This window comes from Myxocyprinus asiaticus, chromosome 32, assembly GCF_019703515.2.
Source record: "Myxocyprinus asiaticus isolate MX2 ecotype Aquarium Trade chromosome 32, UBuf_Myxa_2, whole genome shotgun sequence".
In the NCBI taxonomy this organism is placed as follows: Eukaryota; Metazoa; Chordata; class Actinopteri; order Cypriniformes; family Catostomidae; genus Myxocyprinus; species Myxocyprinus asiaticus.
This window is the reverse complement of record NC_059375.1, coordinates 9,296,485-9,321,363: the sequence shown is the minus strand read 5'-3', so window position 1 is coordinate 9,321,363 and position 24,879 is coordinate 9,296,485. Positions and strand designations below refer to the sequence as shown.

Sequence of the window (24,879 nt, the reverse complement as noted above, 5' to 3'; positions counted from 1 at the left end):
CAAACAAATGAATCTTATGAGCCAGATCTTTTGAGTCTACAGTTCAAAACATACAGCGCAACCAGTGTAGTGTGGTTCCCGAACTAATGACTATATTGCACTAGAGTAGTGGGTGGTTGCCAGGGTGTTCCATGCAGTTAATATGGGGTTCTCAGCATATTTTTTACATGTTGCCTCTAAAACCATCTCAACAAGCCGCACGATTTTCGTGAGATGAGTTCAACCAAAACACTCTTGCAACCACACACAGTATTAACGCCCTAGTAACCATTCAGAAGAACTTAATAATTCCTGAGAAAGTTGCCAGGTCATCTCCAGCCACCACAGAAAAGAGTGACTCAGAGCTGGTTAGTCTTATTGTGTGGTTCAAATTAACGGTCCCTAACCAACACAGAGGAATATAAAGATGAGAACGCCAGGGGGACCAGAAGTAGTATAAAAACAAAATCCATTTTAAGGAACACACATGTGGAGAGCATTCCCTTGCTGAAAGAAAGCAAAATAATTAGCTCTCCACAGCTCTGCGGTCTTCGCTAAGAGACAGTGATAGCTCTGCATGTCCTCACAAGACAACCCAGTCCTGATTTAACACACACTGGGGGGGCGAGGGAAGAAACTTAGTGGCTTAGAATAATTTATTCACACAAGCTTTCTGGTTAAACTTAGATCCATTAAGGACATTTTTAGCATTCACAAATAAGACTGTCATGGCAGGATTCTACCGCATGATCTACCCTCTAGAACTTTTGCATATTTAGCAGTTTCCTTGCTGTCTGCTGAGTTAGCTGTGTCGAGAGAGGAAAAAGGGGGTCAATGCCCAGTAAATGAAAGCTTTTCGCCTGGAGAACCTGCTGCTGTTTTCTTTTCAACATGAGAAGGAGGTGATGGATTACTGGTGAATAACTAGATCTTTGCTGCTTCAGGACAAAATCCAGCAAAGTCATTGAAACATTTAAAGCTTGATGATTTAAAACGATTTAGAAAATCTTGGTTTCATACTTCCTTGCTTGTGATTTCTGCAGGGCTGTCTACCGCTGGTTCTGATGTTTGATATCAAAGATGACATTGAGGTGGAGCCGCAGTGCATCTCTGCTCTGATGGAACAGCTTGATGTGTTCATTAGCATCAAACCAAAACCCAAACAACCTAGCAAGGTTTGCGCACACAATGTCACAAACTAAAAAGTTAAATTACCCCTTTTTCTTTCATATAGGGGGAATACAGGTAAATTGGGACACTTAAGATAAATGTGTATATTCTTCATTTACTAAAATCATCATCAAGTTCCAGTGTTGGGGAGTAGTTAACTAAAAGTAGTGATGCAAATAAGTTAACTACATTTTAAGCTCAGCTGTTTTCACAATAGTGTAGCTTTTTCATTAACAAGCTGCATTTTCCAACAGAGTAGTGTCATAAAATGCAACATTTATCACATTGTTTTGCGAACAGAGGAATCAAGCGAAAAGAGTAATCAAACGTGCTTACCTAAACCGTCCTCTCTTTCTGATGTAGCGCATGGAAAACCAAATTATTTAAGTTAATCCGTTCTTTTAAATTGACCAGTTAAAAATAAATAAAACATTCCCTTATATTTAGCGTTAGAAACTCAGATTCATTTTTGTGAGTAGATTCTTTCGGACAGTTCATGTTCAAGAAATAGTTCACATAAATGATTCACTGATTCACTTGAGCCCCCAAGCAGCCTTAAGGGACTTTGCCTTCTTTTTTGAAGCAAATATTTAGTTTATTGCTACAGTTTATACATTCAATTCAGTTATATTATATAGGGTGTTTTCTAGTTCATTTGTGTACATTAAGTATACATTTATGTTTAATTTATTGTTTCCACCCTATTTGTTTAACCTTTACAAAAATTAGTAATATTGTAGTAACCATGACCATAGTTTTTGTTTGGCAGAAACCATGGTTTTCATACAATTAACCAGTAACCAGTATTACTAAAGTAATTCTGTTGTGTCCATATAGTAACCATAGTTTTACTATAGTAATAATTTAGTAATTGTGACTGTAGAAACTAGGGGTGTGCTGTGAAGCCATTATCTGTATTTGTATCTGTATCTGTTCATATGACAGTTATCTCAAATCAAAATCAAATCAAATCACTTTTATTGTCACATAGCCATATACACAAGTGCAATGGTGTGTGAAATTCTTGGGTGCAGTTCCGATCAACATAGCAGTCGTGACAGTGATGAGACATATACCAGTTTACAATAACATCAAATTAACACAGCACAATTTAAACATCTGATATACACATAATTACACTCAACAATATACAAATAATAACATACACTGTACAGTATACAATACGCACTATATAGATACACATTATTCAATAAAAATAAAAAAATTAAAAAGTATATATAGTAGTATATATAGAATGTACAGTAGGTTGTATTGTGCTGTATTGATACTCAGGCTGTCGGTTGATAGTCAGTTGTTAAGATAATTTATGACAGTCCTGTGTGAGATATAAGAGTAAGAGTAATATAGTGCAGTGCTGATGTATTTTGATCGGGGGAGATCAAGAGTTCAAAAGTCTGTCTCTGTATTCGGATAGAAATGGGTGTGGGTGTGGCTTAAACCGGAAGTGCATCAAAACTAAATGAAATGCCCATTTTTAAATGTTACTCTTACATTTATCATTTCTATTAATAAAGTATGCCTTGTATATGCCTTTTCATAATAATAGTCTAATAATAATAATAATTATTATTATTATTATTACAACTATTATAATATATATATATATATATTATTTATTTATTTATTTATTTATTTATTTTCTCCTCTCACCAGATGAAGATGAATTTGTAGGCTACATTAACTGTGGAATATATTGCGGTTTCTCCTGGTATTTCTGATATTAATATCTGCATGAAACAGGATTTTTGTTTGTCTGTGCACGTATAACAACATTATTCTGCAGGCAGGAGGTGTCAAGCAAAATGTGAAAGTCAAGCACACATTTTGCAGTGAATAATAAATACAAATTTAAACATTAAAAGAAATTAAAATAAAATCAATATAGCCTACAAACCGGTGAAAATCCTGTAAATCTATCAGGAATTTTTATGATAAGATGCCATTATTTAGTTAAATAATAATAATAATAATAATGTTAAATTTATATAGCGCTTTACCAGAGGTAGTGCAGTTTAAAGAACAAGATATATATATAAGAAGGAGGAATATTCCTAATATATTAATACTCTATGGAGCATTTAAACCTTTATGGAGCATTTTAACTTTTTTTCAGAATAAAGTCTTATCAAGATAATTTCCTTAATCACTGATGTGAATATAAATGTGATCAACTTTAAAAGATGGATAGACAAGCTCTGACCTAGACATTTCAATACGTGGAAAGTGTATATATATATATATATTGTTGTATCTTAATGTTACACTTGACAAGCTCAAGATGCATACAATTAACGGAGATCGCAAATGGAGTCGATGAAATCATGCGCATTTTCATTCATAAGGTTACACTTTAGAAATATTGGCTGCACAGATTCATAAATTCTTTGTAATTTTGTATGTAATGTTTATTTAAAATGTCGCTTTATCCTTGTGCTTCTTGGATAATCAGTCATTCAAATATTTTTCTAATATTCGGATGAATTCGTTATTCATTTTGAAATCATTATTCGTGCCTTTCCGAATAAGGTATTTGGCTTCGGGCACATCCCTAGAAGAAACAGTGGTTCATTTTGTGGTTACTATGGTTTTACTACAAATACTGTAAGGGAACACTACAAATAATTTAATATATAACTATCAGGTGATATTATTGAATTCTGCTATCAGAACTGATAATATCATCGGATTGGTATATATATCTAAAATATTTTTTGAAGTTCAGCCATGTAACTCTACGTGGCGCAAGCTGATAAGTTTCTTTGAACTTGTTATCTGTTAGCCAATTGGCTCGCTCACATGTGACATGTTAAACATAGCTGCATGATGTAAGCTGATTGGTCCTTTGCCATGTAACCGAGGAGCCAATCGAATTGTCACTCTCTTTGTCTAACATTTACATAGCTCAGTTTTGCAGATAAGCCAGTTTTACTGCAACGTGCTGCAAGAGTTTTTTTTATTTTTCTAAAACTCACCTCCACCCCAGCTTCACTTGTCTAGATCTGCTATATGGGCATTCTAGAAGTAGCAAGTCTCCGTACTTGCTCTACAGCAGCAGCAGTGTAGCAGATCTAGTCTGCCAAGACCAAAATTCGATAAATATGTCATACCCACATTAACATGCTAAATCTTTTCGAGAGTTGACATGACTGAAATGTATAACCCCAATTCCAAAAAAGTTGGGACAGTATGAAAAATGCTAATAAAAACAAAAAGTAGTGATTTGTAAATTATATTCACCCTTTGCTAAATTGAAAACACAACAAATACACATTATATTATGTTTTACCTTGTGAATTTCTTCTATGTACATTAATTTCAAATCAGATGATTTGCAACACGCTCCAAAAAAGTAGAGACATGGGCAATTTAAGACTAATAACAATTTGACGAGTTAAAATAACAAGGCAATGTGAAACAGGAGATGTTAAACAGGTGAAGCAAATTGTGTCATAGTATATAAGGAGCCTCCAAACCAGCCTAGTCCTTCAAGAACAAGGATCATTCGAGACTTGTGAATTTGCCAACAGATGTTTCTGCAAATAATCCAGCACTTTGAGAACAATGTTCCCCAAAGACAAATTGAATGGATTTTTGGCATTTCACCCTCTACAGTGCACAATATAGTTAAAAGATTAAAGGTCAAATGTCGGTACGTAAAGGGCAAGATGAAACCACTTTTGAATGCGTGATTTCTGATCCCTCAGACATCACTTTCTTAAAAAACATAATTCATCTGTAAAGGATATCATGAACATGGGCTTGGGATTGCTTTAGTAAACCTTTGTTAGTCAACACCACTCGCCGCTGCATCCAAAGATGCAAGTTAAGACTTTACTATGCAAAGCAGAAGCCCTACATCAGCACTGTCCAGAAGCGCTGCCGACTTCTCTGGGCTCGGTCTCATCTTAGATGGAAAGTAGTACAGTGGAACATTGTTTTTTGGTCCGATGAGCAGACATGAAAAACACAGCCATTGTGTTTTCCGGGCCAAAGAGGAAAAGGACCATCCAAGCTGTTATCAGCATCAGGTCCAAAAGCCAGTGTCTGTATGAGCCAGGGGTGTGTCAGTGCCCATGGCATGGATAACTTGCACATCTGTGAGGGCACCATTAATGCAGACAGATATGTAAAAATTTTGGAGTAGCATATACTGCCATCCTGCACCGTCTTTTCCAGGGATGTCCTGGAATTTTCAGCAGGACAACTTCAAACCACATACTGGCCGAATGAGCAGAGAGTGCGGGTGCTAGATTGGCCTGCCTGCAGTCCTGACCATCTCCAGTTGAGACTGTGTGGTGCATTATGAAGCGCACAATACGGCAACGAAGACCCCATACAATTGTATAGCTGAAGACCTGCATAATGGATGAATGGGGGAGAATTCCACTTTTTAAACTTAACAAACTTGTGTCTTCAGTTCCTAAATGCTTAATAAGTGTTATTAGAAGAAATGGTGATGTTTCACAGTGGTAAAACAGTCACACTTGACTGTCCCAACTTTTTTGGAGTGTGTTCACTCATCTGATTTGAAATGACTGTACATTTTCCAAAAAAAAAAAAAAAAAACTATGAAATTCACAAGGTAAAACATCATATAATGTGTAGTTGTAGTGCTTTCAATATAGCAAAGGGTGAATATAATTTACAAATCACTACTTTTTGTTTTTATTAGCATTTTTTATTCTGTCCCAACTTTTTCGGAATTGAGGTTGTAGTTAATTACTTTTTGTTAGTAGCCTGTAGTGTAGCTTTACTGTAGTTTAACTAATTTAAGTTATGAGTAGCTTGTAGCTTGGTAAGCTAAAGTTTCAAAGTAGTTTCCCCAAAACTGTTAAGTTCATCCTTAACAAGTATGGGATGAAATTGATTTAGTCATTTGGATAATATTTTAAAACAATACCAATTGCAAATGATCAAAAAGTGTCGCACTTCACCTCTGAGACATCAAAAATCTGGGATTGTTTAAGAGTAAAGTAAATAATTTTTTAGGATTTTGACAAATTAAGAACAAAGAAGTGTTATGACGTAAACTTAATATGAAATATTTAGGTTTCTGTACTATTTCTATGTCACTAATCAAATGTAAGTAAATTTGTGACATTGACCATGATAACTCCTTTGTTAAGATACTCTTTGAAACATTCTCAGATCATGTTGGATAACATCAGGTTTTGCACAAACTTGTGGAGTCCATGCCTGCTTGAGTGCATGCTGTCATTACAGCAAAAAGAGGACATACTGTACCAAATACTAAGAAATTCTGGAATTCATGTTACATTTTTTAATCACTTTTTAAAGATTGTTATGCGATTATGATGTTTTAAATGATAAAATAATGCAAAATAAAAGTCTTATACTTTCAGACCCCATTGTATATATTACATAAAGAATTCTTGAATACTCAAATCAAGCATTAGGGGTTGCTAGTCTCATAAAAGTAATGTATGGAACATATAGGATTTGTGGGTGGCTTACGGCTGGGATGTGGAAACTGGGAAAATTTCACAGTATTCATGTTCACGTCCTTGGCCATGGTCAAGGGTGAAATCCTAGCCTGTGTTTTAGGCTGAATGGCAGCACTGTAAATTATGTGTCTTTGCATAAACCCCATAGTTTTCCATTACAGTGATTTGTCTGTTGATGCCTCTGTATAAACCAGCTTCTCTTCTTTCACTCTTCTACTAGTTCTCTTCAACAGAAGTCTTAACCTGTGGTGTCATATCTAGTATATACATGTGTTAAGAAATATTTTGGAAGTAAATACTAGCAAATGACAAAAAATTTAGGACATGCAGAATTACATCCTCATAAATCCTCCAGTCTGATTAATTTCAGTTGATAGAGTTCACCACTAGTACAGTTGGCAGTTCTTAACAGTGTCAAGCCTGTTCTTTGTGACTTCCAATAAACTATTATTTTCCAACATACTAAGCACATTATATCCATAATCCTTGTCAACATAATGATAATACAGTCAGTTGGTCACTATTGCAAAATTAACTCCTTCTGGGTGCAAGAACACCCGCTTCACGTCAGGATCCTTTTTTGAGATAATGACTAGCTGACTGTAAATTATCCCTCACAAATGTAATGTCCTGAAGACTTTGACTGTGTCATATGGTACAGAAAACAAGAATCAAGTCTCTGAAAACATTGTGTCCAGAATAATAGAGCACCTATTAGTGGATGAGAGCTGATTTCTAAAGTCTCACCTAACCTTCTCAATGTCACTTTCTCTGGGCTGTCAGTCAGTGATAGTGAAGAGTGTGGAGAGGAACACTTTGAACATGTATGAGGCCAGGCGTTATCTGCTGGGTTTGGAGAGCAGTGGTGTATCAGCCTCCACCAGCATCACCAGCAGCAGCTCCAGTAGCCCTCCGTCCGCTCCTGCCGCTGCTCTCAGCTGCCCGGTTGGGCTAGACATACTGGCTTCTGCCGGCCTCGGCCTCACAAGCCTGGGTAAGACAACAGTCAATTTATATTCTGGTTAATATAAAAGTACATTTACTTTGCATATCTGTGTGACAAACGGAAATTTAAGTAATTGTTCAGTGAAAATTGAGACATCTGTTGCAATCCGGCTTAACTCATGGAAGTGATCTGCTAATTTGCATCTTTGTATGCTTCCGCTCACACACACTTACCATATTATTATTATTATCTTATTAAAGTACAATAGTAATGCATTTCTCATAACTGCTTGTCTCGGAATAAATTGCCATTAGAGAGCAGAAATTGTTTCTTTGCCTTTTTTGGGATGTATCCACAGCAGACAAATGCAACTGCTTTTCTATGCTTGGGAAGTTTTGGTAGTAGATCTGAAGAGACAGCTATTTTAATAACACATTAAAACTGATGTTTTCTCCTCCTGAGTTGTTACCTAGTTACAGTAGTAAACAGCTTCTGTTAGTACACATGGTGGTGCTCTACTCTGGTGGTTCTGACTCAAAAGTCCAGTGTGAAAAGAGACCTGCAGGGGCTGGGGCTGAAATTGAACTCTGATTCAGATCAAGCAATTAAACACTTGCTTGAAGCAAAAAAAAAAGTGTTCAGTATATGGCTTGTTTTGACTGTGCGTGTATGGTTAATGTCTGGTTGTGTGTCTGACCTGCAGGTCTTCTGGGACCTACAACAGCCATGACTGGACCCTCATCCAACTCCCTCCTGAATGCGCTTAACAGCTCCATCAGCCCCTTACAGACACCCACCTCTGGAACACCCAGCCCCACTCTCTGGTCCAACTCACTGGCCAGCCAGCCCAGCACTCCAGGTAGAGAAATGAATAGAACAGACTGTCCTTCACTAACATGCACACACACAATAAAAAAAAAAAATAAAAAAAACAAATATATATATATATATATATATATATATATATATATATATATATATATATATATATATATATATATATTTTATTTAAATAATATATATCATATAATGAATTCAGAATAAATGTATAAAAAAATGTAATTAAACCTAAAGAGAAGAATGAACTTTTAAAATTCAGTAAACAAAATTCATTTTTTAAGCATATTTAAATAAATCTAATTTAAAACATTTGTCTAGATCTTAGTTTTGTCAGATATTTATTACATATGATATGTATACATGCATTAATTAATTTGTTAATATTATATTTTTTTAAACAGACAATATATACTGTATATATATATATATATATATATATATATATATATATATATATATATATATACAGTATATTATTTATTTATTTATAATTTTTTTACTATTATTATTTTTTTATTATTATTATTATTATTTATTTATTTTTGTTAAATAAATATTTAAATCATTAAATACATAATGAAATTGTTGGTGTCACCTTTCAAAATCTATTTCTTTGGACTTTCTGGTTAGTTTTGGCATTATTTTTTCACACCGCAAAGGCTATGTCTGAGCTTGGTATAATCAAAGATTTCTTGTTGACTCTTGCAGATGAAGTAGCTAACCAAAAAAGTGGAGATGTTGGCTGAAATGAAAGCTGTCAGTGACAGTAACTGTGCGTTTTGCACTCGATTAATTTGGACTGCTGACATTCTGAGCCAATGAGAAAATCTCAAAGGAGTGCTTTTAATTACACCCACCTGCTTTGATTGGCGTGTCGGTAATGCTCTTGCTTAAGTTAAAAAGATCCCAAAGCAAGCTCTTAAATAAAATGGAGGTAGAGAGCTATTGTTGAAATGAAATTGATTGAAACCTAGTGCTGAAATGAAAGACATGGGAGATTTTATGTACAGATGTAATCATGCATTTAAGTAATTTACTATGTATTTAATGATTTATTTAAATATTTAATGATTTGTTTAATGATACATTTAATTAATTTACTATGTATTTAGTTGTTTATTTAATGATTTATTTAATGATTTTAAATTAATTCACTATGTATTTAATGATTTATTTAAATATTCATTTAATGATTTAATTTTAAGTTATTTGGCCTTCCATACTTAAAGCCATATTGTAATGACTTGTAATGGCTTCTCTCTGTGTTCTTCCACCCAATATTTTGTCAGGTTTCTCATCGCCCCTAATGATCCATCCAGCCACCCAGGCCACTTTAACCAGCATCTTGCTGTCAGGAGTGCCAGGCTACACCCAGAACACCCCTTCCCCTCCACCCGGTCTCGCCCTTATAGACACCCAAGTCAATGGAGTATCAGACTGCAGTAAGGCCGTGTCCCCCCTCAGTAGCAAAGTGAGCAAGCCATCATCATCAGGACATTATATGCAGTCTAAAGCTGTCATGAATATCTACGGTACTCTATTTAGCATCCTTTGATTTCTTATTTGACCAAAATATTCTGTATGTGTGTTTGTAGCAGCCCAACTGCATGTACAGCAGAATGTCTGCAACGTCTCTGGCTGATAAAGTTATGACAGCAGCTCATGCTGACTCTGTGCAGGAAGCCAGCTCTCACTGCCCTTCGGAACCGCTGTCCAGCAAGTCAAGCCAAGACCAAGGTCCATATAACCCACAGATCCTCAATGACCCCATTACATCTGGTTTTATTTTCTGTTTTGGGCGATCAGATCACAAGTGGACAGTGCTACACTAAATACATATATTTATATACAGTTTATATATATATATATTTTAGGGGTGTAAAAAAATTACATATTGTATTGTATCGTATGATATTCACGATACATAAACAAACACATTATAATGTAATTAAAACCAAGCAGCACAACACTGAGAGCTGCGAAACAGTCTCCTCCGCAGTGAGGAGGCGCTGAGCGCTCACAGGAAAAACATTTAACATTCAGCCTCTCCCAGGCGACATGGAGCATGACACTGAGCAAGATGCTTATAAGCAACAAAAACAATCTTATTTTAAAATCTGACAATGTAAGAAACCTGCGATTACATGATACTTACTATTCTCTGCTTTTGACGTTGAAATGTAAACGGTTATGAGCACAACAATTGCGCACATGTTATATGCCAGTAATAATGCCGGTAATGTTTACATACAAAGTGAAAGGGGGGAAGAGGCCCAAAAAAATGTATGTGGGCCGATCGGCTTTCACACAATCCGCTAAATAATATTGGATTATGTACATGTATTATGAAACCTGAGGTCAGGTTCCTCTCAAGTTTTTATATACTGTGTGTGTATATATATATTTTGTAAATAAATGCATCATTAACTAAACCCTCATGCCATCTCAAATGTGTATAACTTTCTTTCTTCTGCAGAACACAAAAAAAAGATTTTTATGAGAATATTTCAGCTCTGTAGCTCCATACAATGCAAGTGAATTGGGTCCAACACTTTGAAGCTCAAAAATGCATATAAATGTAACATAAAAGTAATCTACACGACTCCAGTGGTTTAATCCATGTGTTCTGAAGTGGTCCAATTGGTTTTGATTGAACAATCAGTGAGAACAGACCAAAATGTAACTCATTTTTTACTGTACATCTTGTCATTGCAGTCTCTATGCCGAATATTATTTCAAGCTCGATTACACTTCCTAATACTTAACGCATGAGCAGAGCGCTAGATGGTGCTAGGAAGTGTAATCAAGCTTGAAATCATGATCACCAAGGAGACTGCAGATATCAAGATTTATAGTGAAAAGGAGTAACATTTTGGTCTATTCTCACCCAAATTGATTGGACCACTTCAGTAGACATGGATTAAACCACTGGAGTCTAATGGATTACTTTTATACTGCCTTTATATGCTTTTTGTAGCTTCAAAGTTTTGGACCCCATTCACTTGAATTGTATGGACCTACAGATCTGAGATATTCTTCTAGAAATCATCTTGTGTTCTACAGAAAAAAGAATGTCATTTCTGGGATGACAAGTAAATGATGTGTGAATTTTCCTTTTTGGGTGAACTATTCCTTTAAGTTTAAAGCTTAGATCAGGTAGAAAAAGCTTCTTAGTTTTATTGGTGTAACCTAATGTTTTCAGGTAGATTCAGTAATGTTAAATAACATTTCTGATTTGAATAAAACCATTTAATTTAGATGTTACCCATTTTTAGGTTAACATTTGATAACAAGTAGTCACAGGGATCCGTCTCAACTAACAACTTGTGATCGGATCACCCGAACCAGGTCTTAATACTAGGTGTATACAAGGCCAATATATTCTCATTAGGGCACACATTTCTCTTTCAAAAAACTATTACAGTCAATCAAATTTAATGGCATTGTTTACAAGATAAATTTTAGGCATATGTCAAATTGAGTAATGTTCTTTGGAAAATGCCAGTACGCTTTGTTTTTATATTACAGAGTATGTCATATGAATTAACGTTTAATTAAAGATATATTACGCTGCCCTTAATTAGATCTTAATGCAACCAGTGACATTCACTGCTGAATTATGTCAACCATTTGATTAGTACTTGCAGCCACTCCTTAACCTACTATTAATTGGAAATGAGAATTTATTGACTTTGGTCAGTCTAATTAAGCATAAATATAAACTCTTCCAAATGGTTATACCATTCTTTTCCTGCTCTGTGAATGGGGCATTTGTGCAAGGTTTTCCATGCTCCGCCATTGTTGTGGTTAAAGGTGTTTGAGTTGGCCATACTTCCATTTAGTCAGGCGACATGTGTTTTTACTACCAGATGAGATGAAGTAAATTAGATCTGGTTATTCCTTAAAAGCACTGAAGGTAAATGTTGTGGTAGATTCTTTGATAGTGAATACAATTTGAAACTACTCAGCTAAAACATTCAATAAGGGGGCTTAAGGAAAGAATAACACTTTTGCATGTGTGTTTCAGGCTCGGATACGTTTGTGGAGGTGGGCATGCCACGTAGCCCCTCTCACTCGGGGAACAGTAATGAACTGAAGCAGATGTTGGCGTCTTGTAAAACGACCTCAGGAAAGAGACAAGCTCTGGAGCTGTTACAGGGCACCAAGAACTCTCTCCTACAGTATGAAACACACACCTGAACACACACAAACACAATAGTGCACCCTTTGAAACTGAATTGAAAATGCCTTAAATAACAGAATTTGAATTGAGGTAGTAAACATTCAGGACTGTAATTAAAATGGAATGAAATTCAAAAAGTTTATAGAACTGCTGTAAGTCTAGTTTTTAATAATGCATTTCTTTGCTTAGTTTGACTCATCCATAAATATGTTATCATTAGTGCTGTCAGAATTAACGTGTTAACGCTAATTCTTTGTAATGTGTCTGCCTGGAGTCATTACACTGACGCCCACACCACAAACACAACAGTGCCAGAGCCCTTATACCAAGAGGAGCCTACAAGCTTAGCATAAAATAGCATATGTCCCATAGACAATCTATGGTCGGCACTGTCGTAACACGCTAGTTGACTGTTAAGCTCTCTCCTATGATAGAGCCACGGAGGTTGTTATCTCAGTAAATATAATAACCTCTGACAACGCTTTCCTGTAAGTGATAAAATGATGGAGAAAGGAGCTCTTAGCTCTTTTTGATGTACAAAACAATCCCAGATGGGACTTGTGATAGAAATCAAGTATTTTTCAGCCTATGTAAGGCCCATTTTAATTACCACAGAACCACACCAAATCTTTTTTTTATTTTTTTTATCCCTTTTTCTCCCCAATTTGGAATGCCCAATTCCCACTACTTAGTAGGTCCTCATGGTGGCACAATTACTCACCTCAATCCGGGTGGCGGAGGACAGGTCTCAGTTGCCTCCGCTTCTGAGACAGTCAATCCACGCATCTTATTACGTGGCTCGTTGTGCATGACACTGCGGAGACTCCCAGCATGTGGAGGCTCATGCTACTCTCCACAATCCACGCACAACTTACCATGCGCCCCACTGAGAGCGAGAACCACTAATCGCGACCATGAGGAGGTTACCCCATGTGACTCTACCCTCCCTAGCAACCGGGCCAATTTGGTTGCTTAGGAGACCTGGCTGGAGTCACTCAGCACACCCTGGATTCAAACTTGCGACTCCAGGGGTGGTAGTTGGCGCCAATACTCGTTGAGCTACCCAGGCCCCCAAGCACACCAAATCTTAACTATCACCAAAATGCAGAATGAGACATGTTTGTTTCACGATTGCTGTAACAAAGATGATAGTCTATCAGCAGATTAATATTGTGGAGGATGAGAGGTTAAGGGATGTAATGCCTATTGCAATGTAAATGCAACCTATTTGGGGATTAGTTCTTTCAATTAGTCAAACTCCAACTTAGTCTTTGGGAAACGTTTAATGTTACTTGAATTGACACTATTTTAGTGCATTTCTATCTTTATATTGTGAAAGGCTTTGTTTGGAAAATGTTAATGAAGCATTATATTGCTACATATTGTTTTGTTTTCTTTCCTAAGATGGAAATAAATTAATTTTGACAAGAAACTAAATATATATATTGTCAAATTTCAGCACTTTTAAAATCTGTGAATAACTGCGATTAACTACAAAAATTATGCGATTAATCACGATTAAAAAATGTAATTGACTGACAGCACTCAAACACACAACATATGTTGTATTTCCAGAAACATGATACCACTAATCAATGTTAAAATTGACCACCTATTCAATTTGTATTTAATGTATGCACTGTATATTTCATCTTTACATAAACTTTATAACTGAACTTGTGTATGTCTCTAGTGTGTCTGTCTCTCTATCTGTCTCCATCTTTTAAAGGTCAACAGCAGATATGTAATAGAGCGCAACAGTTCCCGCCCACTTTTGGTTCCGGAAGTATTTTTCCCATTAATTTTTTTTCATCGAGATTTCATAAAAATCTTCATAAAAGAGTTCTAAGCCATGAACCAAACCAACCAGCTCCGAGGTGAAACTCGACATTGCATACTTATATTTTAAGCAATATATTTGATAATTAGACAAAAAGACAAAAGGACAAGAATGTGTACTTGATGTCATAAGGAAATAAACTCAAATCCCATGAAGCATTGCAAATGATGTAATAGAATTAAAACGATGGTAAATATAAATCTATTGATTTTAAGTTATTAGTTATACGTGAATCAATATATATAAAGTATATTGTAAAATATTAATATATGTTCAAATATATAAGTAATTTAAGAGTGTTCAGAGACTGACTCGGTTGCGTCATTTACAGTGCGTTGTGGCAGTAAGCTGTCACTGGAGAGATCTTTTGATCTTTTCAGTGACGTCACTGAAACAGGTCAGTTAAACACAAGGTGTGTCCCAAACCGCACACTTCTGCACTATGTCATTTTGTAGTGTAAGTAGTGCGAGTAGTATGTTAACACTGAAAATGCAACAAAAAGAAGTGTACTATGAGTACCCAGATGATGCACTTCTTCAACCATCAAAACAAAGTGTGGAATGTTGGACACTTATGCACTCAGTGCTTGTGGCTTGACTCATGTAGTGCAAGGGGTAGAGATACCTGGCTGCATTGCTGGTTTGACAAAACAATTGTAAATAATGAAGAATGTTGTAACTAACAAAACTTCAGTGAAGACAGCACAGTTGAATGCTTTACCATCACCACACTCAGTGTGAATATGTATGATGTTTGAGATACAAGTGTTGAATTGAGTTTGGCTAATGCGCTAAAGCTAATGGCAACACATTGCATGCTTTTGAAACGTCACTTCCATCAGCTGAAAAATGGCAAATGTTTCTGTGTAGCAAAGAAATGTTAAGTGTTCCATTTGGGATGATACTGCACTTTGAAAATTCATGCCCTACATGGCTGAGTGCATAGCATTTAGTTTGTTATTTGGAACACTGCTACAATTATTTAAAAATTACTTTGAAATAACGTGGACTCATGGCTTCAGCAGAAGCCTGCACTATAGATTAATTACCTCAGAACTCACGGTAGGACTGCCTTTAAAGGTTAATAAGTTGTAATTACAAAATCAATTTGCCTATGGAGAAAATAAATTAGATTTTTACTTCCGGAACCAAACTGTTGCGTTCTTTAGATCATAACTGTGAAATTTAGCCTTAGCTGAAGGGATCAGTGAGTCTGAGATCAAGCAGTTCAAAAGAATATTAAAGGTTCCATTGACTATGTAAATCTGGGTGTAAACAGTACTAGAGACAAAGCTTGAGTTTGTAGCTAATGCAGTATGTTTACATATACAGTATTGCCTTAGCCTTTTACCTATTAATTATCTCTTTCTTTTCCACTCACTCTAGTTCAGACTGTCTGCTGTCGGACTCTGACTCCAGTGCCTCTGAGAGTCCAGTTGCTGATAAGCGCGCTCCAGGCAGCGAGAGAGCAGCAGAACGTGCCGCTCAGCAGAACTCAGAGAGAATCCGCCTGCCGCCCCAATCCTCCTTCTCCAACATGCAGGTGAAGAATTCTTCCCTTGAGTCGCACTCTCAGTCACAAGAAATGTGCCAAAAGGGGGGTTTACTTTAATTGTCTAAAGCAGAAGTCACCATTTAGCAGTCCACAGTCCAGATTAAGGATTTTAGGAACACAAAATATTACACATACATTATCATTATATAACCCTTCACATCAAGCAGGTGTCACAGAAGCGGCATAGACGTATTTACACTTGGGCTGTCAATCGAATAATTTTTTTTTTTTTTGAACACAATCTAATAATATTTTGTAGTTAACACAGTCGATTCCTTTTTAAAGAAAGGGAAGTAAAAATAATATGTATAATTGTTAAGTTCTGCAATTTGTGTTGACACTGTATTTTGTAGCTGTCAGAACTGGGATTCGAACGTGGGTTTCTGGCGCAAGAGTCTTAATTTCCACCACTGAGCCACAGAAGGGAGTTGAACCCAACAGTCAGACGCATTCTTAAATGAACTGAGAAGAGTTTAACAAAAATAGCAAAAAGGGTACAAAAAGCAATTTCTTACTGACAGCCACAAAACAGAAAAGTCTTTAGTCCAAAAAAGGATCCAAAAGGAGGAAAAAATAATCTCCAAAGAACTCAGGAAAAAGACACCAAAAAACAGCAAAAATAAACACAGGGAAAAAACAATCCAAAAGGCTTTCCAAGTTTAGTACTTAGAACTAGAGCAGACTTACGGCAGCAACTGGCTAGGAACATCAATAACCAAGCAAAGAAACAAAAGGAAGTGATCAGCTTAAATACACAGCCCAGAACGAGGCACATGTGAAAACAATAACACATGATACAATGGCGGGAAACTGAAATGAAACAAAATGAGGGCCTCTAGTGGCCAAAATATAACATTAAAGCAAAAACTCTGACAGGACCCCTCCCTCTAGGAACGGCTCCTGACGTTCCCTCACGGACGACTGGACTTGCGAGCATGAAATTCTTGAATTAGTTTGGGGTCCAAGATGTCCTTGGCAGGAACCCAGGAGCGCTCCTCAGGGCCATAGCCTTCCCAGTCCACAAGATACTGCCGGGACCCACGTACTCGACGGGCATCCAGTATTCTGTGGACTGTGTAAGCTGGCTGGCCACCAATGATACGAGGAGGGGGAGGTTTACCTGTCGCAAGAAAAGGAGAAGACAAAACAGGTTTTAACAGTGAGACATGAAAAGTGGGGTTTATCTTCAAAGACTTAGGCAAGTATAAACGATAAGTAACTGGGTTTACTTTCCTGGCAATCTTGAAGGGGCCAATGAACCTCTGGGAAAGTTTACAGGATTCCACCTGCAAGGGAATGTTCTTAGTGGAGAGCCAGACTCTTTGGCTGGGGCGCAGAATGGGGGCAGGTCTGCGTCTGCAATTGGCCTGGTGCTGATACTGCTGAGAGACCTTCAAGAGCTTGAGTCGGGCTTTTTTCCATGTCTGGCGGCAACGTTTAACGAACTGTTGAGCAGAGGGAACTGCAACCTCCACTTCTTGCTCAGGGAATAGTGGAGGAGTGTATCCCAACTGGCACTCGAAAGGGGACATGCCTGTAGCAGAGGAGCGAAGGGTATTGTGAGCGTATTCTGCCCACATGATGAAGGAAGACCAAGAGGATGGGTTGTTAGCTGCCATACACCTCAGTGTAGTCTCAAGATCTTGGTTAAGCTTCTCCATTTGCCCATTGGACTCCGGGTGGAACCCAGAAGATAGACTCACTGTAGCCCCCAGAGATTGACAAAATGCCCACCAGAATCGGGAGGAAAATTGGGGTCCTCGATCAGAGACGATGTCTTGTGGGATGCCAAAGACTCGGAAGATGTGGTTTATAACCAATTCAGCAGTTTCTTTAGCGGTGGGTAGTTTGGGCAGAGGAATAAATCGGGCGGCCTTGGAGAATCTATCAACTATGACCATGATAGTGGTGTTGCCTTGTGATAGTGGAAGACCAGTGATAAAATCCATGGAAAGATGAGACCAAGGTCTATGAGGTATGGAGAGAGGATGCAATAGCCCCTGAGGAGAACGGTGGGGGACCTTACTTTGGTTGCACGTGGGACATGCGTTTACAAATGTTGTCACATCCTCCTTGATAGTTGGCCACCAAAATAGTCTTTGGAGGAACTCAAGAGTGCGAGAGGTACCAGGATGACAAGTGAGACGAGAGGAGTGTCCCCACTGGAGGATCTGGGAGCGGACAGCTTTAGGGACAAACAGGCAATGGGTTGGCCCCACTCCTGGGTCAGGTTCTCGGGCTTGGGCTTGTTTTACAGTATTTTCCAGATCCCACCTGATAGGAGCTATTATCTTGGAACTGGGGATAATTGATGCAATAGAATCTTCCTGAGGAGTGTTTACATATACTCGGGACAAAGCATCAGGTTTTAGGTTCTTAGAGCCGGGGCGGTAGGATAAGATGAACTTGAATCGGTTGAAGAATAAGGACCAACGTGCCTGGCGGGGGTTGAGTCGCTTTGCCTGCTGAATGTATTCCAGATATTTGTGGTCCGTGAATACTTGGAATGGGTGTTTGGCCCCCTCAAGCCAATGCCTCCACTCTTCAAGCACTAGCTTAACTGCCAGTAACTCTCGATCCCCTACATGATAGTTCATCTCAGTCAGTGTAAGGCGGTGGGAAAGGAATGCACATGGATGCAACTTGTTGTCCTCCCCCCTTTGGGACAGCACAGCTCCAACCCCTACGTCCGAAGCATTGACCTCCACAATGAAGGGTTTATCTGGGTTAGGGAGAATGAGAATAGGTGCAGAGGTAAACTGGCTTTTGAGTTTGCTGAAGGCCAACTCTGCTTCATGTCCCCAATTAAAGCTGGTTGTGTTCCCCTTGGTGAGGGCAGATAAAGGAGCCGCCACAGTACTGAAGTTTCGGATGAACTTGCGATAAAAATTGGCGAAGCCAAGGAAATGCTGTACTTCCTTTACCGACGAGGGGGAGGGCCAATCCACAACTGCTTGAACCTTTTTAGGGTCCATTTGTATCTGGCCAGGCTTGATAATGAACCCCAGGAACTGAACTTTGGTCACATGGAACTCAAATTTCTCAGGTTTAACATAAAGATGGTTATCAAGAAGACGTCTGAGAACCTTACTAACATGTTTTACATGCTCTTGGAGGGAACTCGAGAAGATGAGGATATCGTCTAAGTAGACAAACACAAATTGGTTGAGCATGTCTCTGAGAACATCATTGATGAGAGCTTGAAATACTGCAGGAGCATTAGTGAGACCGAAGGGCATAACTAAATATTCATAGTGCCCCGTGGGCGTGTTGAAGGCGGTCTTCCATTCATCTCCTTGTCTGATGCACACAAGATGGTAGGCATTGCGCAATACAAGCTTAGTGAAGATGGAGGCTTCTTGCAGAATTTCGAAAGTAGTGGCGATTAGCGGCAAGGGATAGCGTTTCGAATAGTGATCTTATTAAGGCCCCTGTAATCAATACATGACCGGAGTCCGCCATCCTTCTTCCCAACGAAAAAAAAATCCAGCTCCAGCAGGGGAAGTGGATGGTTGGATGATACCTGCCGCAAGGGATTCGTTAATGTATTTGTCCATAGCAGTTCATTCGGGGGGAGACAAAGAGAATATACGACCTCTGGGGGGACAGGTTCCTGGGAGCAGCTCAATGGCGCAATCATAGGGGCGATGAGGAGGTAAGGAGGTGGCCTTCCTTTTGCTGAACACTGCTTTGAGGTGGTGGTACTGAGCAGGGACTTGAGACAGATCTAGGGCTTCTTGGGACTCGAGAACAAGATCAGGGGAGTTTTGGGCCAAGCATGTAGTCTGACAGGTGGGACCCCAACTGAGAACAGCACCAGTGGACCAGTCAAAGTGTGGGTTATGCTGGAGGAGCCAGGAGTGACCGAGGATAATAGGGAACTCTGGAGTCTATATAAGATGAAAGCACATTCTCTCCTGGTGCTGGTAAGTGATGAGACAAAGGAGAGAGGTGAGGTTATTTTCCCTGGAGCTAACGGTCTTCCATCCAAGGCTGTCGCAGTTAGGGGGGCAGGAAGGGAATTAATAGGAATCTGGAGACTTTTGGCAAAGGAAATATCCATGAAATTCCCGGCAGCACCAGAATCAATCAATGCCTGGAGTTGGTGTTTTTGATCTCCCCAAGTGAGTGTGATGGGAAGGAATAATCCAGAGTTGGAAGGTGAAGCTGTGCGTGTAACTCCTGTTACAGTCCTTCCTTGCCTGTACGGGACTGGGCGTTTCCCGAAAGCTCAGGGCAGGTGGAGCGAAAATGACCATACAATCCACAATATAGACAACAGCGCTCTCTCATGCGACGGTCTCATTCTGATGGGGAAAGCCTAGTCCTTCCCAATTGCATGGGTTCCGAGGACTCGTGGAGCACTGGTAGCATTTGAGCAAGTGCTGGACTGGCAGACAATGTGGAAACAAATGGCCGGTTCAGTCTTCTCTCCCTCAGGCGATTATCCAGCCGGATTGCTTGATCCATGAGGGTCTCGAGATCACGAGCAGGTTCTCTGGTAGCCATATCATCCTTGATTGCCTCAGACAGACCATTCAGGAAACACACCATGAGGGCCTCGTCGTTCCAGCTGCTCCCTGCTGCAACTTTCCGAAACTGTATGGCATATTCAGCCGCGCTGCCATTACCTTGTCGGAGGGTGAGAAGTCTCTTAGAGGCTTGCCGGCCACTGAGGGGGTGGTCAAAGACTTGCTTGAACTCCTTTTCAAACACAGAATAACTTGAACAGAAGGGTGCCTGTGCCTTCCAGACCGCTGTTGCCCAAGAAAGAGCCTTGCCAGAAAGGAGGGTGATAACATATGCAATCTTGGCCCGATCTGAGGGGAAGGAAGATGGTTGTAATTCAAATGTGAGAGAGAGCATTGAGTCAGAAACCCATCACATGCACTGGGATCACCTGAGAAATGTTGTGGTGGAGGTAGGCGAGGTTCACTCAGAGGAGAGAGCACTCGAGAATCCAGAAGGGGTACCGAGGCAGCAGTAGAAGCAGTAGCTGAAGTAGAGGGCAGCCGGTCCAGGAACTGACGGACAGAAGTCATGAGATCAGACAGCACTTGTGAGTGTTTAGCCATCACAGTCTCCTACTGAACTAGTGCTGACTCATGGCGTTGGATTGTGGACTCCTGAGCAATTGCAGCCAGGAGTTCCTGAGCATTAGGCATCTCTGGGTTCATAATGTGACTTGGTTATTCTGTTAGAGCTGGTAATTTCCACCACTGAGCCACAGAAGGGAGTTGAACCCAAAAGTCAGATGCGTTCTTAAATGAACTCAGAAGAGTTTATTAGCAAAAAGGGTACAAAAAGCAATTTCTTACTGACAACCACAAAACAGAAAAATCTTTAGTCCAAAAAAGGATCCAAAAGGAGGAAAAATAATCTCCAAAGAACTCAGGAAAAAGACACCAAAAAACAGCAAAAATAAACACAGGGAAAAAACAATCCAAAAGGCTTTCAAAATTTAGTACTTAGAACTAGAGCAGACTTACGGCAGCAACTGGCTAGGAACATCAATAACCAAGCAAAGAAACAAAAGGAAGTGATCAGCTTAAATACACAGCCCAGAACAAGGCACATGTGAAAACAATAACACATGATACAATGGCGGGAAACTGAAATAAAACACAATGAGGGCCTCTAGTGGCCAAAATATAACATTAAAGCAAAAACTCTGACAGTAGCGGAATATATGTGCTTATATAAAAGATACCAGGCAGTGGCAGATTTCTGCAACAGTGCTCTTAAGGGGCCATTCATACATGTTATAATGTTAATTTTAACAGCCCTGATTTACACAGGAATCACAGTTGCATTAAATAATGAATCAGTTCAGTGGTTTCGGTTTGTCCAATCAGTTGTCCAAATTCACTTCATGCAACTTAGGCAATTATTGTAAACTACAAAATGATAAACTTTTCGTAATCTAATGCTGCATCTGTGACTCTACTTGTCAAAACGGCAATCTTAGACTGTTTTGACTATTTATGATGTATTCATTCTTACTTTTACATACTGTATGGCTGCCATCTTAAATATGTAAAATGAAAATTCCTGAAATGTCATTTGCATACAACATATTGACTCCTGAATCAGTGTAAGTTATGATTTTTTACATATTTGCTTGGAAGGAAATTTAGAAGCTGAATCTCTTGGAACTTGAATTGAATATCCTTGGCTTGGAGCTTAAGTGTCAAAGTGCTTCCCTCAGTTGCGATAACAGTTATCGAATGAATTTGAGCAGGCATGAATATCACGCTTAGCTTGCATTTTATGCTTAGCTTGCAGCCTAAAATCCCACACGGAAATAATACCTGCTGCCTGTGTTGCGATCTCATGCCCTGTCTCCCAAGACAATGCTGTGTTTCTCAAACGACAGAGAGTTAACACTAGTCTGCTCGCCACAGTCTGGTAAACGATTGTGACAGAATGAGGCAATGTTTACCATTTGCCTTCACGTTATATAAACCAAGCTGACAGGAGAAATGAGGGGCATAACTCTAAAATCCTTCCCAACAGCCTAAACTATACTTTGCTTTCTTTGTTTCCCCCTCTACAGGCGTTTGACTATGAGCAAAAGAAGTTATTGGCGACCAAAGGTATGTGATTGACCAATCAAATCAAAGAATTCATAAACCAAACCTTTAAGATCGTCTCCCACCCATCTATACTGCTCAAAACAATTCTGCTGGTTTGCAGTTTGGGAATATTGAAAAAGGGATATGTTTAGTCTGCTGTGCCAGCAACGAACAAAGCACGACTACAGTGTCTTTATATGGCAGTAAGTAGGGTGTCATTAAAGTCCTGTTTCGCATTTACAGTAAATAAACTCAGCCTCATAAAGCTTCTCCATACTTCATGTCCTGTGTCCAGCGTTCATACTGTAAACTATGGGACTGAGAATGAGGAATGCACCCAGCGCCAATCGGTCTTCTCGCCAAAATACTGTAAACAATACTTTGTTAATGATTTATGTTGGAACAGTATCGAAATGTGGTGTAGTTTTATTGTAAAGCTCTGGGTTTGGGTTGATTTAGCACATTGCTGGGGAATTTGGCATCAAATTCCTGATAAACCCTCATTTCTGACTCCAACATCTCAAGAAATGGAAGTCTGTTTTTATGAACATTAAGGTTTTTTTGCAGTGTGACATTGTTTTCATTAAAATTAAGCACATTTTCCCCTGAAATTATCATTACTGTAATGCATACAAATTTCATTATCGGTACTGTAATGCAAAAGTAATATATTTTAACTAAATAATGATAGTTAATAATAAAAAAATTTGTAAAGTATTTATACATCGAAGTAGTACTCCTTTAGTACTGCCTTTAATGTAATTTAATTTAAAATCACTGTACAATGAAAACAATGGGAATGGTACAAGTTGTATTGCAGTAATGAGAATTGGGTGGTACAATGTTCTTAGGTGTCCTAAAAAATAATTTCACAATGCAAAAATATCTTAGTGGTCCAAAAAATGCTTTTCGTTCAGTAAAATATTTTCGTATTTTTTTCCCTTTTGATTTTGGGATGAAATATAACCAAACATGGCATTCACTGACATGCATGATTTTCTGCATGAAATGTAATACATAGGCTGTGACCTCTAGTCTTATCAGTTGTTTAAATAATTTTTTCTGTCTGTTTTCAGCCATGTTAAAGAAGCCAGTGGTGACAGAGGTCCGCACCCCCACTAACACATGGAGTGGTCTGGGCTTCTCTAAGTCCATGCCTGCAGAAACCATTAAGGAGCTGCGCAGGGCGAATCACGTGTCCTACAAACCCACCATGTCTACTACATATGAGGTGAGCTCTTCAGCAGACGGCCTTTAGCACAGACAAAGGCCTTTTAAGGAAATTCAGTTCAATCTGTGGCCAACTTTTTACACTCCCTGAAAGCCAAGTACAGCTCCTGTTGACCTTGATTGGGAAAGACCAAAATCTCCAAAACTATTTGTCAAAGTTATGTTTGGATAACATATTTTAAATGAGCAATAAAATCTGACAAGAATGGTATAAGAATACATTTAGCTTCTTCAGCACAAATCACAAAACAAATAAAATAAATAAAGGCTGGTCTAGCTAATGTAGGAGTTTCAAGAGTTAAAAAAAACCAAAATAATAACAGGTGATGCTTCGATTTAAAAAGACAATTGGCCTATTAATTAATCAAATTAATTGCAATTAATTGCATACATACATTTTGGCTGAAAAAGCCCCCCAAGTAAAGGTAATTCTATGTATAATAATAAAAAATATAATATTTGTAATAAATACATTAATAATTCAAAATATTAATTCAAGTCTCAGCTCATATCTCTGCCTGCCCCTCTGAGATTTCGGGCTGAATGAAGAAACGCCACCTTCAGCTCAACCTTGCCAAGACTGAACTCCTCGTGATCCCAGCAAACCCATCAGTTGACCACAACCTCACTCTTCATCTTGGTTCAACTTCACTGACACCAACCAGAACAGTTCGGAACTTGGGAGTGGTGGTAGATGACCAGCTTAATTTTACCACCCACATATAATCAACCACATGGTCTTGCAGATTTGTGCTCTACAACATCAGGAAAATCAGACCTTTTCTGTCTGAATATGCTGCACAGCAAGCTCTGGTCCAAGCTCTGGTCATTTCAAGGCTGGATTACTGTATGCTTTGTTGGCTGGCCTCCCAGCTAGCACAATTAAACCACTGCAGATGGTCCAGAATGAAGCAGCACGTCTGGTCTTCAATCAGCCAAAAAGGGCTCATGTCACCCCACTCTTGATTTCACTTCACTGGCTACCTGTAGATGCCCACATCAAATTCAAGGCTTTGACTCTGACCTTCAGGACAGCCAATGGAACCGCACCCACTTACATCAATTCACTTCTTCA

At 38.6% G+C, this 24,879-nt stretch overlaps 1 protein-coding gene across 1 annotated transcript in view; it reads left to right on the top strand.

Moving 5' to 3' along the window:
* Positions 1 to 24,879, top strand: part of LOC127423364 (protein bicaudal C homolog 1-like) — a 148,153-nt gene that overhangs the window by 107,870 nt on the left and 15,404 nt on the right. Inside the window, exons 9-17 of the mRNA XM_051667610.1 lie at positions 1,023 to 1,154; positions 7,419 to 7,629; positions 8,285 to 8,440; positions 9,711 to 9,892; positions 10,017 to 10,158; positions 12,449 to 12,602; positions 15,831 to 15,987; positions 22,556 to 22,595; positions 23,651 to 23,805. Of these exons, the coding sequence (XP_051523570.1) occupies positions 1,023 to 1,154; positions 7,419 to 7,629; positions 8,285 to 8,440; positions 9,711 to 9,892; positions 10,017 to 10,158; positions 12,449 to 12,602; positions 15,831 to 15,987; positions 22,556 to 22,595; positions 23,651 to 23,805 (1,329 nt within the window). The remainder of the gene's footprint in view (positions 1 to 1,022; positions 1,155 to 7,418; positions 7,630 to 8,284; positions 8,441 to 9,710; positions 9,893 to 10,016; positions 10,159 to 12,448; positions 12,603 to 15,830; positions 15,988 to 22,555; positions 22,596 to 23,650; positions 23,806 to 24,879) is intronic.